This window comes from Manis javanica, chromosome 4, assembly GCF_040802235.1.
Source record: "Manis javanica isolate MJ-LG chromosome 4, MJ_LKY, whole genome shotgun sequence".
NCBI classification, from domain to species: domain Eukaryota; kingdom Metazoa; phylum Chordata; class Mammalia; order Pholidota; family Manidae; genus Manis; species Manis javanica.
The window spans coordinates 137,436,236-137,456,129 of NC_133159.1; the positions used below are offsets into that span (position 1 = coordinate 137,436,236).

Below are 19,894 nucleotides of genomic sequence, written 5' to 3' on the forward strand. Positions count from 1 at the left end.
CCCTGAGGGTCCTGCCAAGCCCTCCCACTCTCCCTTTCCCTTGGGAAGGTGTACTATGGGCTGGCAAACCTTATACAAGTTTCCAACTCCCAGCAGTCTCTTTCCTTTGCAGGAGACCAGAGAATATGAAGTCTCCATCTAGGTGGGTGCAGCCCAGGGAAGCCAGGTCAGCCCTGCATCACAGCCCAGTAACAGAGCTCCCAGCTTCCTGCTGTCCCTCCACCTCCTGTACATACCACCTGGGAAGAGATGCCACCAATCCCTCAAGAAGTTGTGCCCTTCCCACCTGCAAGGCCCACAAGGGCTTATTTTCTTGGTACTGCTGCCCACTTAAGGCCCTTTCTTGGGTCCAAGTCAGGGGTCATCTGCCTGTGAGCAGATCACAGCAGGAGCACATGCATCAAGGACCAGCATTTTTCTGACCCTCCTTCATGCCCTGGACCTCCAGCCTAAAACTCACAGGCAGAGCAGGAGCACCTTTCTCCCTATGAACACCATCCAGCCTTGTCACCTAGCACCTTGCAGCAGGGTTCACTGGACAGTGATGGAAACTGTGCCAGCATGGTCCTCACAGAGCCGTCACCAGTGGCCAAGACTGCTCGCAACAGTGACCTCTGAGTAGTCCTGGCATGTTGACGTCAGCCTCTTGGGGAGATCTCTAGTCCTTCTCTAAGGCCCCAGGAATGTTGGAGAATGTTCTCTGTCTCCTGTCCCTTCCTGGTGGAGGCAATAATCCTAAGGGATCCTAAGGAGTTTGGGCCCCTGCCTCAAACTCAGATTGGGCTTCCCTAGGAACTCATACTCTACACCGAAGCAGGACACGCCACTGCTCCCTGGCAGCCCTACACTCTGTGGAGAGGGAGGCCTTCCTCTGATGTCTGGCTATTGCAAACATCCTCTTTCTCACTAGTCCCTCCTCTAACCCCAATTAGTTGCCAGGCTATCCTCCTGGCCACTGTGTTTTGGGATAACAGGAGTGAGCAGGCATATTCTGGAGAGGAGCAGAGGTCCAATGGCCCAAAAATGTGGCATGGAACAGGGGATCAGAGAGCCCCAGGGAGGGGCCCACGGGCTGGCAACAGGCCACCCTATACATGTAATGTATTGTATGGGGTTTGGGCTCCAGCCAGAGAACAATCTTCTTTTTCTGTTGTTTCCTTATTAAAATGGTGTTTTTGAAAAAAAAAAAAAAACAACAACAAGCAATGGCCAGATGGATGGTGCTTTCTTGGAGGGAAGAGAGGTGGGAGATAAATGGGATGTAGACTTCAGAACCACAGGCATACTGGGCCTACCAAATGATCATCCCCAATGGAATACAGGTGCTTCAGGGACTACTGTTCGGACAAAGTCAGAGCAATAGATGGCAGTTTGAAATGAGAGGCCCCAGTGGCTGGTGCCTCAGTGGTGTGGGAGCCTAGGAACCCAACAGCTCATTTACTCCAATGCTTCATTTCCTCCTCTTTACTAGGTCCACAACTACATGTTGGCACACTCCTAAGCACCTCCTCAATACAGCCACTGTATTGCTGACAAGGTCCAAGAAGCCTGTCTCCTTCCCACTTTTTCCCAGCTAGCAAGACTCAGGAAACTGGATTAGCAATCAGAGACTGAACCCCAAGAATATAGAACTCTAGTCTTCTTTGGCGTCACAGAACATCCAGACTGTCAGGAGCAGGGTCAGTGCAGCTTAGGTCTTGGCTCCTATTTCAGCAAAGCTCTCCATGTGCCCCAGAAAGAGGTGGCTGGAGAGGATCTGCTCGTTTGCCAGATTTTATCCCTGCCAGCCTCTATGCCCCTTCTCTATGGCCTCCAGCACAACCTGAGATGAAAATGTTTGCCCAGTCTTGGCTGCCAGCATGTACATCCATGCTTAGAGGTGGGCCCTGCACGGCTGCTCTCCCAAGGAAAAGCAAAAGACAGGCAACAGGGAGTTACAGGCACTCCGAAGCCAGAAGAAAAGATCCCTGAAGGAAACAATAGCAACAACCAGTATCTACAGTCTTCCAGTAAGGAGGTCTTGACCACTCAGGGTTACCCACCTCCTGGTTCTACAAGCCGCTTTGAAGGGTGGAAAGGTTCCAGCCTACACAGAGTGCAGTGCCTAGATTAGCCACAAGAGGTCACTTCCAAAAGCATCTGTATCCCACCTGCTCGCTCTCAATCCCCCTAGAATAGCCAGAGTTGGAGCTCTCCTAGGTGGCACCAAATACTTGCACACCTAACAGGAAAGTGTGCAGAGTGATTAGTTCCCCTAGCATTTGTCAGCAGAGCCAAGTATTACTTCCGTCACTAGCCACCACCTGTTCCTGTTCTCAACTGCAACTGATGGTGTTGATGAAAGCAAAGCCTTGCTCATTGTGCATGTGCCAATGACTTACTTATCTGCCCCATAATGCCTTCAGGCCGTCACAGCAGCACAGCTGGGCCCTGGACAGTAAGAAGGAATCTAGTGAGAGACGGCACTTGAGGTTCCAACTTCTGGGGGTCTGTGGCTTGAAATACAGTCCCAGAAGAGATAAGGTCTGGCCACTCCCATATCTAGCTCAGCCTTTCTTTTTCTGAGAACACATCTCTGGCCTGTAGGCAGGAAGATTTCATGTTTGCTGAGGCTGGCAGACAGAGAGTGGCCAATTTACATGACATCTCCCCTACCAGACTGATAAGGCCTATGACTTTACCATTCTTCCCAGGCTATCACAAAGATCAGAGGTCATCATAAAGGTCAGAAAAAGAAACCTTAGACCACATACTTACACCCCTACCCTATCTAACTCATCCTCCTTACTATCCAAAAAAAGGCACAGCAACAGCCCCTCACAGGTAGTTAGCGTGTTGTAGTGGAGAGTGTCATGGCCTGGGAATCAAGAAAGCCGTTTCATTCATAGGTCTGCCATAAATTTACTATGTGAACTATGCAAGTCACTGCTCCTTTCTGTGTATCTGGAAATAAGGGGATTTATACAGATGGTCTTTAAGACCTTTCCAGTTTTACACTTCTGAGAATGCTAAGTATATCTTAACAACAATAAACGTGAGCAGGACACGGCTACCCGGCAACAATCAGGAACAATAATGCCATCCCCTTTTTCACTGCTTCATCTACAGTCAAGCAGAGGTAACTGACCAACTCTGAAGGCTATACCAAGGGAAGGAGCAGGCGCCGTACAGGGAACATGAAACCTTCAGACTACAAATCCCAGCGTACAGCACGGCAACTCTCAAAAGTATCCCTTCCCGGCAGGCAAACCCCTCTTCCCCGAGTCCATCCTACTACATACAGTGCGTTGCACGCACACGAAACTACGACTCCCACAGTCCACCAGACCGATCGCCCTTTTGCTCCCAGGATGCAATTCGCTCCTGTTCGCCCTTTGGACCGCTTGCGCATTGCAAACTGGGAGTTGAAGTCCACTGTAGGCAGGTAGCTGGGCGTTGTCAGCATTACAAACTCCGTTGTTGGCTTCCTTTTGAAGAGTAGTTCTCAGGGACAGTGATCTAAAGAGGGTAGTAATAGGCAAGTGGAACTCTCCATCGTGCCATCACTACGGAAGGCGGGGATGTTCGGGCTAAATTTACTGTCGGTAGCGGGAGGGAAGTAGGAACAGCAGCCTTTCAACCAGACACCAAAAGCATCGTTTTCTGTCGCCTTGGCTTTTCTTTTTTTCTTTACCAATATGGCGACTGGTCCAGCCACACCTGACCCTGGAACCAAGCAGTTCAGTACAACATCCTTAGGAGTACTGCCGTCATCGACAGCCTACCAGCTCCACGCAACACCACACCTTGCTCTTTCCTGTTCATGCCTGAAGACTCCAAGGACACGGTAGCCTATATCCCATTACCAAAATGGCGAAAGAAGAGGTATTCTTGTTAGGGCCTGCAGGTACAATACGCCTGCGCGGCAGCGTTGTGGGGCGGAAGGGGAGCGCACTCAACACGCCTGCGCGGGAACAGAGTACTCTTCGTTTATACACAAACACCAATGGATAAAGCGTCCTGGTGTTCCTGCGGCTGCGTCTTGACCCTTACAAACTCTTTCAGGCGCCTGCGCGAGACCTCAGGTCCCACCCTTTATTTTAGTACGCCGGCGCAAGGCCGAAAGGCGGGGCTTCGGCCCTCCAGACGAATGCCAGCGCGGCTGCGCGCCGGGGGGTATGCCCTCACTGCGGCTGCGCGGGAGCCCGGCCGCCGGCTGTCACTGCGGTTGCGCGCGGCGACGGCGATCCCGGGGCGCCTGCGCGGGTGGCTTTGCGGGCGCTCGCGGTAAGTTTGCGCCAAGTGCGCGGCAGCCGGGACGCAGACGGCGGCGGCGGCGAGAGGCGGAGCCCGGGGACCACCCCCCACCACCCTCCCCGCAGTCACCTCACGTACCACAACCTCACCTAACCTCTTACCCCCCCTCCGATACCCCCAACCCCGGGATGGCAGCGCCCTCCAGCCTTCCTGGCCGGACCAGCGGTCGCCAGAGCCGGCTTTAGCCTGTGGGACTAGGCCCCGCCGAGGCCTGACCCCCGGACCCGGGACCCACCGTGCAGCCAGCCGCTGGGCCGAGGCTGAGGGGCCGCTCCCCCCTCACGGCCTGTGGGGAGGACGCTGCCGTCCCGGGGACTGGGGGCCGGGGGGTGGGGGGGAGCCAGGGCGAGGAAGTCGGGACCCGTGTTGGGAAAAAAGAAGGGGGGCCGGGGTCAGGAGCGCCCCCTCCCCCCGCTTCCCCCCTCCCCCCGGGGTTGGGGGGGCCGGAGCAGAAAGCGCCCAGCCCGGGAGGTGGATGAATGTGGGAGAAAATGGAGACCAAGACGATCGTATACGACTTGGACACGTCGGGGGGGCTGATGGAGGTAAGAGTGGCCCTCCTCATCCCCTTCCCCCAGCGCCGGGAGGAAACCTCCGCCCTCCGCCCCACAAAGCCGGTCCTGAGCTCGCAGCGCTAGAGGGCCTAGTGGCGGGGGTTGGGGGTTGGGGTTCTTCCTCATCCAGACTCTCCCTCCCATCTTTGCAATTCGGGGATCTGAGCTCAGTTTCCGAGGACGTTTGCAGCAGATTTCACCTACCCGCTGCCCTCCATTCGCTATCCCGAGGCGCCAACCCACTCCATCTCGTTGCACCGGCGGGCTTCCCCACCCCCTTCTTGTCGGCCCCTTTGTGCTTCACCCAGCACGTCCGGGTACCGGGCTTCAGGCCTCTCCCTAGCCTGGCTTTGGAGTCCCCCACTGTCCATACAAGGAAGTGGCGAGAAGGGAACCGCGCACCCTCTCCCCAACCCCCTACCCTGATCCTCCCCATTTGGAAGAAGCTGTATCTCGTTGTGCTGCAGGAACGCGGTTAGGGTGGGCTCCCTCTATTCCGGGGGCTAAGAGGTTCTCGGAGCAGCCTGGATGGGAGGAAGAAGGACAAAAGGGGGGAGAAGGGTGGGTGACGGAGAAGCCGCTCCGGGTGGACAACGGACCGCCCGGGAGCTCCGAGTGTGCACACACGCCGTTTGTATGTGTGTGCAGCAAATCCAAGCTCTGCTGGCTCCCCCCAAGACGGACGAGGCAGAAAAGCGGAGTCGGAAGCCTGAGAAGGAGCCCCGGAGAAGCGGCAGGGCCACCAACCACGACAGCTGCGATAGCTGCAAAGAAGGTGGGGATCTCCTGTGCTGCGACCACTGCCCGGCCGCCTTCCACCTCCAATGCTGGTAAGGTCTAGGGACCCCTTTGGAGCCTCTTGGCGGACTTTTCTCGGCACATTCCTTCACCCGGCCTACCCCTGCCTGCCGAAATAACGGGCGGCTTGCAGCCGCTAGCTGACTTTCTGCAGCTGCTGGAGCAATCACCTCCCCACCCCCAGGTGTCCGGATCTGGCTGTTTTGGGGGGAAGGAGTAGGAGTGGGTCTGAACTCCGAGGTGGGGGTTGGGAGGAATGAGGAGAGCCCCATCTGGGATTGGAAGTCGCTGGCTGGGTAGCCGGGACCCAGCCGGCAGGGCACGGCCGGCGGTGGCGGGGGAGGAAGGGGAGGAGCTCCGAGCCCTGCGCCGCTCGCCCGCCCGCGCGCCTGCTGCCCTCGGGCTTTTGCCGGGCTGGGCCCTCCGGGTGGGTGCGTTGAGCCCTAGGCCGCCGGAGCTGCCCGAACTGGGGGACCCGGCGCTTGCGGCTGTAGAAGAAATCATGGAGGATGTCTCTCGAGTCCGCCTCTTCTCTGCCTCTGTTTACAATATGGCGACCTGCCTTTAAATTATATTTTTATTCTCAGCGCCATTTTGGCTGCATATATGATTTGCAAACGTCTCCCAGGGAGCGTTGGGGGTAGCCTCGGAGTCTTTTCTGCGGAAGCTCCTCGGGGGCCGGGGCTGGGATCTCGCCGCTTTGGTCCCCTTTCTCTGCCTCCGCTTGCCCCCTGTTGCCTCTCAGAGCTGCCTCCCCTCCCAGTGATGCCGCCTCTCAGGAAATCGGGCCGGGTTAGACAATTTAAATTGCCCTTGGGCGCTGATTTCACTTCTCCGCTCCGAGTCGGCGAGCCCATGGTGGCAAAATTATTTGCAGCCGGGTCAGAATTGAGTGCGGTGGCTCAGCGAGGGCATTTTTAAGGAGCAGAGAATGGAAAGCTGTGTGCGTTACTGAACGCGAGGGGAGGGGAGAGACGGGGTTGGGTTGATCGCCTGCTGCTTGATCCTGCTCATCAGCTCAACCCAGAACGATCCTGCCAAGAAGAGTTTAAACCCCAGCTCTGCCTGGAGAAATCACCTCTGTCCTCCACAAAAAAATGCGCAAGGAACCTAAAATGCATCTCGTTCTGTTGGGTCTTGTTCTGTTGTTCAGCAGCACTTGAGTGAGACCCGTTTGTGAGAAAGCGGGAAGGAGAGGGGCTGTTTTGTTTGTTCCCACCAGTTTTTGATGCTGCCTTTTTTAGTCCTGTTTTTCTTTTAAAAGTATAGGTTTTTCCTTAAGCTCTTTACAGTTTCATTCGCATTCCGTCTCTCAACTTGTGGAATTGTGCCTACTGTATATTTGTACTAATTGCAGGTTTTGGAACACTTATTAGATGACTGATACTGGGCAAATTAATCTGTGGTCGGAAGTTATGTAGAAAGCTCCCATTACCATTACTAAGATACTTCTGCCCAGGAGGGCACCCCACCTTGGCTTATAATGTTGCAGGACAAAAATTATTATCCTAGAGGAAGCTTTGCTGCTGGCTTTAAAATTTTTATTATTAAGTGACTAATACCAGCAGGAAGGGTCGTGGTTTTTAGCCTTTGTTTCCTATAAGGTGTAATCCACGTGGGGAAAATATCTCTGGTCAAGTTTCCTGTGCTGCTATTGAGCTTGGAAGAGATTTGTACCTGGATGTGGGTGTTACTTACCAGTTAACTCCCAGTTGCCTTTGTTTTTTGTTGTGATTTTGTGATACACATATTAGTACTGAATTGTAGGTTTCATGATTTAGAATGTGGGTTAATGTTTACATCTAAGATGAAACTTAGTGTTAAACCAAGAATGGCAACTTAACATATTGAGTGAAAATTTTGTTAGTTCTTTAGTCTTACTTAATAAAGATAAAATTGTTTATTAGAAACTTCAGGCATGGAAAAGGATGCTGTTTTGCCTTTTAAACTTTAAATCCTTATCTCTGGAACTTTTAATTAGATGAGTCAAAGTGTTGTCAAGTTTAACAATTAGCAATTTTCACTTCAGTTAGGAGAGGGAGGGACTCTTTCAGCTGTTGCGGAGAATCAGGCTTGCCTAGACTAAATGTCTTTTTTTTTTTTCTTTTTTTGCTGAGACCATGAATGGGACCTGGTAATCAGAGATTTGAGAATCCTAGTAAATGAGGCAGGACTTGTTTCACATCTCCAGTTCCCTTTTTGAAGATACCAATACTGAATGTACCATTGACTTAATCTGACTTATTCTGTAAATCACAAAGCAAGAAGCCTTCTTTCAAGTGAGGTTTATCCCGCTTCCCTGCCTTCTTGCCCCACACTCTTCCCAGCACAAGTGAAGTAGTAGTTCATTCACCATCTTAACCACAGTAGTTAGGTCAAGCAATTAACTGTCTCAGAAAATTTGAATTCTGAGTGTACTCACGTTAATTTGTCCCATTATTGCTTATTTGTGCCATGTGGGTGCGTGCAGTTAGGAGGTGTGGCTGTATTTTGCTTCCCTTTTCAACAGGCTAAGACTATTTATTTAAATAAGCAAGTAATAATAATTTTCCTTACATACAACTGTACAAGAGTGAAAATGGAGTTTTGTTAACCCTATAGGTCAAAATTGCAGTGCTGCTGTGGGTCTCCATTCAAAGCTGTGTGAAATAAGTCGTTTTCAGTTTCTTGTGTACCTTGCCAGCTTGCTGCACAGTGAACACCATGTAGTAAAATGTTCCAGAAGTGATTCTAGGCAAACTTACCTCCTGGGCTCAGTGACACAGCCATAACCACAGGGGATTTTTCTAAGAAACTACTAGAGGAAATGACTGGTCAAATAAGCTGTTTTAATTGTCCTGTCTTTTCTCAGGGGCCACTGTTTTGTATGAGGAACAGTCCTCCCTTCCCAATTAGACGGGGAGCCCTATTTCAGGGTTTTCTGTAATGATCCTCTGGGTGAGGGAATGAATTATCCTGTGCTCGGGACCATAACCTCACTGAAGAATTAAACTTGAGGAGCTGATGTTTTCATGTTTACTTAAGTGATAGTGTAATCATTTTATCCAAGTTTAACTGGTTTATCAATTATTCAGAGTAGTAGTAGGGGGTGGTTACTAAACTGTCCCCAGAGAATTAGAAAGATAAGTTTTTAAGTTATCCCTGGTGAACCAGACCTTTATCACAATTGTCATGCCATAGTTGAGCTTTCTGAAAATACTGGTCTCCGTGGTCTGACTGGTCCCTAAAAAACCAGTTAAAAAGAAAAATTAGAGTAACTAGTGGAGCTTTAGTTGCCACTGACCCATCTTTCTGTTTGAGATGGATGGATTGTTCTCACTGATAAACAGTGAATACCATAGGGCATCAGTAATGAGGCTGGATGGTTTCTTCTGATTGCTTTCTTTCCTGGTATTTTGCTCCCAACAGGCTGAGACCAAAACGGTCTGATTGAGAGTGCATCTACCTCAGCAGACCTCAGCATGGTCGCTTCCCGTCAGACAGATTTCTGTAGCATTTGCCTCCGCATGTTATATTTGGAATTGTTGGCCGGCTTTCCTCTCTTTGGTGTTGGCAGCAAGATCCAAAATGAGGTTTTCGAAGAATGAGAGTAAAAAGGTCTCTATGCACAGGCAAAACTAAGCTCAGCTTGGAGTTTTGCATATTTAATTTCTAGTGAGTCATAACAAGAAAGGTTTCACACATTGAGTAGAAAACTGCTTTGCCGAAAATCTTTGCTGTTTGAACTTTTAAGGAAGTGATTTTTTTCATTTTTGTGGTGTTTATTAACTCCTCACTAGAATAGTATTCGGCAGTGATGGATTAAAATACATTTAAATTCACATCTTATGGCTATTGTTTCTGACACTGTAAGTGGAATCCCAGCATTGGAGAACTGGAGGTGACAGCATCGGGACTGCCTCTCCTCACCCCGCCCCCTCAATAATAAAAGGATTCAGCAATAAACAAACCTAATTGGGTTTTATGTGTATCTTATTTTTGCATTTGCTGTGTTGTATTGGCCTTTGGGGGTGTAGTATTGCTTTTAAATGGCCCACTCAAACAGGGAGGGGGGCCCAGTAATGTTCAACTTTAACTTGCATGTTTCGCAAACTTAATTGGGAGCTCCAGAGCTAATTCTTGTGTGATAGGTGCTTTAGATAAAAGATAAAGGACAAATCACTGTTCTGTAATGGGGTCTGTGGTGGGGACTTGATAATGGGAGTCTAGTAACCATAATGTTCAAGTAATTGTACATTACCAATACCAAAAAAAAAGTGTGCATTAAAAAAAATCCTTTCATACAGCATATAAAGAGGGACATGGCATCAGAAAGTTCACCAGAACACAGAAACCTATATTGTATGACACATGACTGATTGGCATTATTCCAGCTGCCAGTATTTATAATTGTCACCAAATAAACCGAAAAATTAAGAAACAAGCATTTAAAAAAAAAAAGGTAAAAGACAATCACAGTTAAAAAATAAAAGAGTACTATTTGGCATGTGTTTATTCACAAAATGTTTGTGACCCAGAGGGCTTTGGTTGCAAAGGAAGCATCAGAAATAATGAAGGTGGAAAAGGAGGTAACACTTCTCTAATTTTGGTGTGACTTAAAGGCAAGTACTTAGTGGTACTGTTGTGAAAAATTGCTCGTTTGGGGCCTATCCCAAAATTAATTCCCATAGTCAGTGACAGGTAGGATGTTGTTATAATGTCATTAATCTCCTGCTGTTCCTTAAGGCTCTCAAAGTTCTTTACAGATGGACTCCACTAATATATAAGGGCCATTTTTGGCCTTTGTAAATGACTTGTGTATTTTTTACATGTGTAAATGTGTAAAAGACATATTTGGGTACTGCTTGCATTTTAATCTGGAGGTGAGATTCATGTTGGTCTGTTTTAAATTCTTTAGTATGTCTCCAAAAAAAAGCCAAATTGTAAACTAAATAAAAACAATTGAATTGTCTAATACGAACCGAAAAGGGATTCAAATAGTCACTTCTGTGTGTTGAATGAAATACTGGTTTTCATTAAGCTCTGAGCGAAAATACTAGTAATAGCTTGAAATGACTCAGTGAGATTTCAAGGCTCATCCTTGTAGGATCTATGAGTACTTTATTCCTTCTTATGACTGAATACTGTTCCATGTATGGATATGCCACATTTTATTTGGACATTTGGATTGTTTCTACTTTTTGCTATTGTGAATAGTGATCCTATAAACATTTGGGTGCAATTTTTATGTATGGACATTTGTTTGCATTTCTTTTAGGTATATACTTGGGAGTGTAATTGCTGGGTCATATGGTAACTCTTAAGTTTAACCTTTGAAGAATTGCCAGATTGCTTTCCGAAATGGCTGCGTCACTTTACATTCCCACCAGCAGCGTATGAAGGTTCCAGTTTCTCCACATGCTCTCCAGCACTTGTTGGTACTGTCTTCTTGATTAAAGCCATCCTAGATGGGCATGAAGTGGTATTTCCTTGATGGCTAAAGATAATTGAACATCTTTAAATGTGCTTATTGGCCATTTCTCTGTTTTCCTGGAGAAATGTCTTTTCAGATCCTTTGTCCAAATGTAATTGGGTTATTTGGTTTTTTATTACCAAGTTGTAAGAGTCCTTCATATATTGCAAATTATAAGTCCCTTGTCAGATATGTATGATTTGTAAGTATTTTCTCCCATTCTGTTGGGTTGTCTTCACCCATTTTTACTTTTAAGTTTTTTGAGTCTTACTTAGAAAAAGGTGGTTGATTTAAGCCCATTTTAATATGTGTGCCTCCTGATTAACTACATAATGGCAGTGAGTCAAGGGTTTCTTCTGTAAACTCTAGCCCCGATGGTACATCTCAGTGGAAAGAATGTTACACTGTAACTTGGTATGTTATTTCAACTTTTTGGGTGACCCTTAGCAAAGAAGTACGAGGCTGTAAGTCACCCTAGAGGAAGTATAAAAAGTCCACCACATGCCTTAAGCCAAGATGCCCACCGAGCACCCACCAGCCAAAATAGAAATTTCTATGTACAGACACTTCTTGTACTTAGAGGCTCCAAGTTTAAGGAGGAAGATTTTAATTGCCTCAGTTTGATGGGTAGCAGCTTGGGGTGGAAATCACTTCAGTCAGCTCATGAGCAGTCTTTTGAATCCAGTTAACAAGAACAAAAGTTGTACACTGTAGCGAACTCACCTGTTTATGTGTGTCTTTATGTAAGCCCAGATAGCAGTAAATAGAGCACAGATAATATTTGCCTGAAGGTTTCACTTGGCTTTAAAAAGAAACAGTTTGCTTTGATGCTTCCAGGAGGATTTCTGCTACATAGAATTGCAGATGTCCTGCTTTTTCACAGAAGAGGGTACTTCTCTTCTTCTACAAGTGACAGGACAATAGAAAATAGATGAATTGATTATGATTAAGAGTTTTGAAATCCATCTCTGAACTTTCTTGTCTCACACCCAGCATGTACACAACAATTCCTTGGTTGTGTAGTTAACCAGGCCACTCTGGTGGAAGGTTCTGTTTGGGGTTTTAATGGCACTTACTAGGATAATACAGCACAGAATTCTGGAAATGTATTGTTATAAGGTGTTAAGAGTTTTAAGGCACCAGAAAAATTTGTTTTCCCATCTCTACTGTGCTCGTCCTTTGACTTAGATTCCCCAGGGAGTATAACATGGCATGCTGCATTGCCATTCAGTGAGCGACACTTATAAAAACACCTCTGCATAATGTTAGTCTCCCAAGATATGGGACAGGAGTACAGCTGTACCCCTCTCAGTTCCCTGAAAGAGGAGGACATTGTATTCAATGCAGGTCCTAGACCAGATTTCAGAAAGGCACCTCAGTATTGCGGGCTTGTCACCGTACCCAGTACACATGCACAGGTTGCTAGCTGGCTGCTTTCCCCATGACTCAAAAGCAGTTAAGAAAAATAAGAAAGTGACTCCATTTTTGCCTGCCATTTACAAATACCAAAATCTTCATCCTTGAAGCCTAAGGTTATTTCTAAATCTAGGCTTCAGCAAATAAGACAAAGATGAAGTTTAAGTACACTTGTTTGGGAGGCAAAAGACACTGAGGAGTACAGTAGACACTGATAAAGGTGAAATCATTTATTAGAACCATCAGCAAAAAGGAACTTGCTTACTACAGAGAGCTGTTGGATTCATTGTAAACAATCTTCAAGTACACCTAGCAGATTAATGATATTTTATAAGTAATGAAAAATGACTCAAAGAGCTACCCCTTTCCCTTTTGTAGTCGTGTACTAAATGCTTACTAAACTCCATGAAAACCAAAGGCTGAAAACCATTTCCTCTGCTCATTGCTGCATAGTACCTCACTGCTGTGGTATTACAAATGAGAGTGGGGCAAAGGTAAACATTGGTTGGGGAACAAATGATATCTGGATTCTTCCAAGTATAAGGTATCTTTGTTAACACAAATACACAGTGACCATTCCTTTCCCCCTAATTACATTTGCTTTCCTGTGTCTTAATAGATTTGGTGTTTGTTTAATCTTTGCCCTTCCCCTGTTTCCTAACAAACTACAGGAAATGTATCTCCCAGGAAATGGCTTCCAGTCTTGAAAGGAAAGAGAGTAACAGCAGGGTGGGGAAAAACTCCATGCCTGAACCTAGTATCAGTCTTTCCTGCTGATTCAGGCTCTGCATGAGGCTCTCTTTCAAATAAGCTTGAGTGAGCAAGAGAGGACTGTCTGTAGGGTTTGAATTTAACCATAACCTAAAGATATCACTTTACCTCCAGTCCAGGCAAGAATGGGGGAGCCCTGAGAATTACCAACAAGTTTGAGTTCCATGGTGGGACCTTGTTTGTGGAAGCGCAAGCACATTTACAGGCTTTTGTCCACATGTGATCCTCAGAGTGACGTTCAATATTATTTTTTTCCTGTCTGCATTTGTGCAGAGAAGATAACAAAATACATAGGACTTCAAGTGAGTTTAAATAAGCCTCTGCATTAGATAACTGGGCAATGTGGAAGCTCTTGTTCTTTCCACCATCCCTGGTCTCCTGTGATGACCTGGGAGCTCTTTTTTTATCATAAATCTACAATTACATGAAGAACATTATGTTTACTAGGCTCCCCCCTTCACCAAGTCCCCCCCACATACCCCATCACAGTCACTGTCCATCAGCATAGTAGGATGCTGTAAAATCACTACTTGTCTTCTCTGTGTTGTAGAGCCTGCCCCATACCCCCCCACACAATATACATGCTAATTGTGATGCCCCCTTTTTCCCCCACCCTTATCCCTCCCTTCCCACCCATCCTCCCCAGTCCCTTTCCCTTTGGTAACTGTTAGTCCATTTGTAGGTTCTGTGATTCTGCTGCTGTTTTGTTCCTTCAGTTTTTCTTTGTTCTTATACTCCACATATGAGTGAAATCATTTGGTACTTGTCTTTCTCTGCCTGGCTTATTTCACTGAGCATAATACCCTCTAGCTCCATCCATGTTGTTGCAAATGGTAGGATTTGTTTTCTTCTTATGGCTGAATAATATTCCATTGTGTATATGTACCACATCTTTATCCATTCATCTACTGATGGACATATAGGTTGCTTCCATTTCTTGGCTATTGTAAATAGTGCTGCGATAAACATAGGGGTGCATCTGTCTTTTTCAAACTGGGCTGCTGCATTCTTAGGGTAAATTCCTAGAAGTGGAATTCCTGGGTCAAATGGTATTTCTATTTTAAGCATTTTGAGGAACCTCCATACTGCTTTCCACAATGGTTGAACTAATTTACATTCCCACCATCCCACAGCAGTGTAGGAGGGTTCCCCTTTCTCCACAACCTCGCCAACATTTGTTGTTGTTTGTCTTTTGGATGGTGGCGATCCTTACTGGTGTGAGGTGATATCTCATTGTGGTTTTAATTTGCATTTCTCTGGTGACAAGCGATGTGGAGCATCTTTTCATGTGTCTGTTGGCCATCTGAATTTCTCTTTAGAGAACTGTCTATTCAGCTCCTTGCCCATTCTTTAATTGGATGATTTGCTTTTTGTTTGTTGAGGTATGTGAGCTCTTTATATATTTTGGATGTCAACCCTTTATCGGATCTGTCATTTATGAATATATTCTCCCATACTGTAGGATACCTTTTTGTTCTATTGATGGTGTCCTTTGCTGTCTAGAAGCTTTTCAACTTGATATAGTCCCACTTGTTCATTTTTTGCTTTTGTTTCCCTTGCCCGGGGAGCTGTTCATGAAGAAGTCACTCATGTTTATGTCTAAGAGATTTTTACCTATGTTTTTTTCTAACCTGGGAGCTTTTTAATTTCCATGTTTGCTGCATCAGATAGAGCTCTGCTGGTTCTTGGTTTTAACAAAGCTCTGGAAACAGAGAAAAAACAGTAGACTTTTTCAGTTGACTATCATCAATTATTAGTCAAAATACATAATGAAAATTATATTCCATTAATCTCATTAAACATGTCTAAACCTATAACTTTTCATAGTTCTATACAAAGGTTGGCCATATTCTACTTCCCTTAATGTTGCTTGCCACTTTTTGAAAGTCATTTTAAATGTAGGGAGAATTCTGTCACTAATTTTGACCTTTTGATAAACATTGTTATATCACTTTTGTTTTGCTTTATTCGTCCTTTGTAGTTTTGCCTAGCCATTATTTCTGATGCCTAATTCCATGATACCAGATGTCTCTGACTGCAGACTGGAGTTTGTTGGTGTTGAAGTAAGCTGTATAGTAAGAGAAGTGTCTGCTAAGTCTAAGCTGTGGGAAAGAGGCTTGTATAACCAAGGCTTGTAGGGTTGCTGTATGCAAACTTTCCTCTAACCATTTGTGTGCACACATTCAGGCTTTTAGGGTGATTATTCTTTCATTAGGGACCATCGAAGAGAAAAGTGGGCCAAAAGGAAAAACCACGGCACTCTGTCTCTGAGAAGTATGTTCAACACCTAAATAGGTCACTGGGGGGTATAACTAGAAGGCTTGGGAAGCCTAAGTCAGCACTTAGCCGTGGCATCAAACCACAACAGCACAGTTTGACAGCATGCCCAGGAGATTGCTTCAGTCATGTAGGGTGGAAAGCTTTGAGGTTTATAAGTAAAATTGGGGGAGGGGAGAGGGTAAAGGGTAAAAGAAGGAGGGAATAAGTCTTACTATTTTGGCCCAAATTAATAGCATTATTCTCCCTCCTTTCTTTTTTTTAAGACCCTATCAAAGGAGGGTAAATGAAATAGAAATCCTCCCTAGGGAAAAGCAGCTAGGTCTTAAGAAGAAATCTTTCTATATTTAGTTAGATTTCAAATAAAGATATTGTTAAGTGTTTTTAGTTTTTCAGCCTTTATTGAATTTTAGGTTTAATATCTATAAGATGTACACTGATCCGATTCCTTGAGCTGTGTGCACAAGAAGAATGTGGCCTGGCTATTCCTTTGTAATAATCCACTAAATCTGGCCTTGAACAGTACCCAGTTTTCCATACTTAAGAAACTCTTCTGTAATAGGTATAATTGTTGGTCCTTCTTTCCAATGGAACATTCCTTAGGAACATTAGAAAGTGAATGGTGAGGCCAGAATGGTGACTTCCAAAACAGGTGGGCTCCAACATCTTTTATCATGAGTTGAATGAATAAAACCCACTTTAGAAATGTTTATAGCCAGCCCATTTTCCATTGTGGAGAAGCCAGGATTGCAAGAACAGCCAAACCAGTGATAGATTAGATCCTTGGCACACAGGCTCAGGATGTAGAGAAGTTAGCTGAGCAAACATCTGGTAGAACTGTTGGTGCTCTGCCCCCCATGCCTCCCTCCTTTCCCTACACTAGTAACCCTCTTCTCCAGGTGTCTTTCACTTGGATGGATGTCAAAAGCCAGCTCTGCATAGAAGGCAATAAAATTTGGGGGCACAGTCAGCTAGTTGGAAAGGATTTGTATGCCTGTGGAAGTGACGCAACTAGTGAAGTTTCTCAATGGGGCATTTGTAATGGCCTGGCACTTCATTGGTCTCCTTGTTAACACTGCTACTGAGGTTTTGCATGAAAAAACGGCAGTGCTTCTACTTTTTATGTACTTTGTGGCATTAGCTGTATTTGAGTCGGTAACTGGGATGAAGGCGGGAAAAGGATTAAGGTTCAGGGACCCCATGAGTTTTCTGCTTTCATCTCCTGTATCCTTCAGTATGATCATCTTGGCCATATGAACTTAAAAACTGATGCCCATACAAGTGTCCAGAGGAAGCTTACTGTTTCTGCTGACATTTGAATTTTATTAAATTTTGTTTTTTCAAAACATAGACCATTAAATTTGGCTATATTAATACAGTTTCTAATTTAAATTTTAAGAGATTTTTAAATTAAAACACAATATCTCCTAGCTTTTCCAAGACAAAAGCTTGTTTCAGTCTTTAAAGGGCTTGTGCTCATAGTTTCCTTTGTAGATCAAGATGGGTGCTGGGAGGTTGAGACATGATTGTGGTCCTGCCCGTGATCACCTTCACTCCCTCCCATTTTGGCTAGTACCAACACACTTCCTGAGCTGGCCAGGGCAGCAGGGCCAGTCTGAGGGGGAGTAGGTCTGTTCGGAGCATGTATTGTCTTTTGCTGTTGGTCTTACACAATGCCGTTAAATACAATTGCAGAATTTTTATCTGGTAGTGGACCTCAGATGGATGGATGACACCCATGAACTGTGAAATTAAGAATCAAAACTGCTCAGTACTATTGTTTGTTTGCCGAACACCCCACCACCACAAGTGAAAAGGAGGGGACATACAGATGATGTGGGGGACTGTGAAATATTTCTTAGTCTAACTGATATTTTATTTCAAATGAAACTGCCATGTATGGATAGAGAGCTTTAGGTTCTTGGACAGTGATGGATTCTGACAGGGGGAACCCTACCAGTTCATGCGACTGACCTCTTTTAGAGGAGAACCCAAGTGCAAGGCTGTTGGTATGTTGTGTACAGATATGCTGTTTGCGCAGTGTTGCTAAGTTTTTGTATTAAATAGAATATTTTGTCAGTTTAGGAAAAGAAAATGGAATGTGCTCTTTCTTAAGTATTTTTCATCCATTTGCTTCCTTTTGTCCTAATACATACACCAAAGCTTTTAATTTGGTTAAGTGATATTTTCATGTCTCTCTTACCTTTGGCTCAAGTTTTTGAATGTCACTGTCGCTCAGTTGGATGGAGCGACACACAGCTTGTATGCAAGCCATACATCAGTAAGCTAATATATTTTGAAAATTAGTCCAGATCCCAACACTGTTTTTGTCTGCATGTTGTAATGCAAAAAATAGGTCTCTGAAATAAAAGGCAGTCTTTCTGCTTCCTTGTCTCCCTCTCTCCCTCCACCTCTCTCCTCCTCCCTTTGTTCTCTTGTTCCCCTCCCCCTCTCCCTTCCAGTTCCATACTGAAAAACGGCCTGCACTGGATGGGTAATTAACACAGAGCTGTGGATCAACAGGTCCCACTGGTGGTGTCTAAATCTGAAGTAAATGTGAATGTGGTGCAGGTTCACATGTATTATTAGTAGGTGAGGGAGATGAGTGAGGTTAGACCCAGATCGGCCACACTGGTGTATGACTTGAAATAGATCCTCTTTAATTAGAGAGACAAAAACCATGACAACTACCAACATCTTCCACCTGCAGTGATGGGCTGCAGCCTCATTACTGAATGAAAGAGGCATTCTAAATTAAAACTGGACTCTTTGGCTGTGAGTTGGGATCATCTGGCTCTGAGTCTTTCACATGGAGAGGTCTGTCACTGCAGGCATTACAGTTAGCTGAGAGGTGTGTGTGTGTGTTTTTCTCTTTGATGACTCCAGAAATAGACTGACCTAGACACCCTCATCAGCAGTAGAGATGGGTCATTTGGATTTGTTTATGAGAGTCTAGAGGTTGTCCTGCTGTAGAGGTTGGCTTTAGGAGTTTTAGTTTTGAAATTAATGTCCTTTACCAGCTTTCTAATTGGTTTGTGCACAGATGTTACCGTTAACCGGTTATAGGCTTCACAGAGAACCAGACCAAACTCTGAGATGCATATCCTTCGATTGTACAATCTCTGAAGATTTAGAGCTCTATTGTTATGAATTATTTTACAGCTTACAGAATATCTTTATAATCAGGTAGTGTTTAAAATAAATAGTGAGTTGAAAAGCAGTAAATAGAGAACAAAAGCAAAAACACTTTCTGGCCAGGAATTGCAGGCCAGAGCTTTTAAACAAATCATCTGGAAGGAAACATCCACAACAGTGAAGATGGGAAGATACTCTGTAAGAGCTCTTTTCCCACAGGGTACTCTTCTCTGCCATGGCAAAGGCCACTTGTCTCAGAGCACTGCAGGCCATATTGTTTCAAAGCCAGAAAATAAAGTAGAGGTCCTTGACCTGCTGGCTAAAGACATACTGGTTTCCTGAGACAAAGCAGCTCATGTACAGAGGACAAATGTTCTAGAGTTCACCTTCCTTCCCAGCACTTAAATAGTTCTCAAAATACTATTGTGCTCTAGATGGACTTTAAACATCCATTCTCAGGAAGATATCCCCACTCGCAGAACCTTCCTTTTATCATGTAGGTCTTCAAAATATGGAAATAGTACCTGCTTCTTAAACTATAGTTTCCTCCTGAACCCTTCAGGATCCTTAACCAAATTTGCCATCTTTAAATGATTGCCAGCTGAATCACCATTTACTGAATAGCTCTGAAGTGTGGAAAGAAAGTAGGGAAAAGGCCGCTGTCACCTTCTGGGGTTCTTTGTTGAGTCTGACATGCATGAGCAATTGAGTCCTTACATAAGTCTGTGTGGCAGGAATCATCAGTTCGTAGTTGACTGTGTGTGGTCTGGTCTCATTGTCAACTGTGCTTTTTATGTTGTCTCTAACCTGTGATCCCTGAGAGCAAGGACCATGTCTGAAATCTCACCACCTAGCATGTTGTCTAGCATAAAATACATGTCCAAAAATGCTTGAATGGATGAATGACTTTGGTCCTCTCTCCCCCAGAGGCTGTATTTCGTCATGGGGTGAATCATAACTTAATATGGTTTGTGTCCTTCCTCCAGTGTGGCATTGGTTAGTAAGCAGCCAGTAAATGTTGACTGATGTAGAAGGAAATGCTCCACTTTGAGACCAAGGAAGTTGCATGTTGCATTCTGTTCTAATATTTCTAATATTTTTAAAGGTTTTTTAAAAAGAGTTTGGGCTCCAGATTTAAGAGGCAGGAAACTGATTTGGGTTCTCATTCTGATACTCACTGGCTTCATGGTTTACA

General features: G+C 45.3%; 3 protein-coding genes across 7 annotated transcripts in view; 2 read left to right on the forward strand and 1 right to left on the reverse strand.

Moving 5' to 3' along the window:
* Nucleotides 1-1,201, forward strand: part of SEZ6 (seizure related 6 homolog) — a 43,209-nt gene extending 42,008 nt beyond the window's left edge. The window contains exon 17 of one of the 2 annotated variants that reach the window (XM_017678190.3): nt 97-1,201. In XM_017678190.3, the coding sequence (XP_017533679.3) occupies nt 97-129 (33 nt within the window). In that variant the 3' untranslated portion in view covers nt 130-1,201. The remainder of the gene's footprint in view (nt 1-96) is intronic. The other variant, XM_017678191.3, reaches the window with a different exon arrangement.
* The window catches only part of PIPOX (pipecolic acid and sarcosine oxidase), a 97,972-nt gene extending 92,489 nt beyond the window's left edge, over nt 1-5,483 (reverse strand). For 3 of the 4 annotated variants that reach the window (XM_037008401.2, XM_037008402.2, XM_037008403.2), the window contains exon 1: nt 5,055-5,480. In XM_037008401.2, the coding sequence (XP_036864296.2) occupies nt 5,055-5,068 (14 nt within the window). In that variant the 5' untranslated portion in view covers nt 5,069-5,480. Of the gene's footprint in view, nt 1-5,054 lie in introns of all 4 variants that reach the window. The other variant, XM_037008407.2, reaches the window with a different exon arrangement.
* The window catches only part of PHF12 (PHD finger protein 12), a 38,189-nt gene continuing 22,458 nt past the window's right edge, over nt 4,164-19,894 (forward strand). The window contains exons 1-2 of the mRNA XM_037008400.2: nt 4,164-4,841; nt 5,499-5,680. Coding sequence (XP_036864295.1) covers nt 4,776-4,841; nt 5,499-5,680 — 248 coding nt within the window. The 5' untranslated portion in view covers nt 4,164-4,775. The remainder of the gene's footprint in view (nt 4,842-5,498; nt 5,681-19,894) is intronic.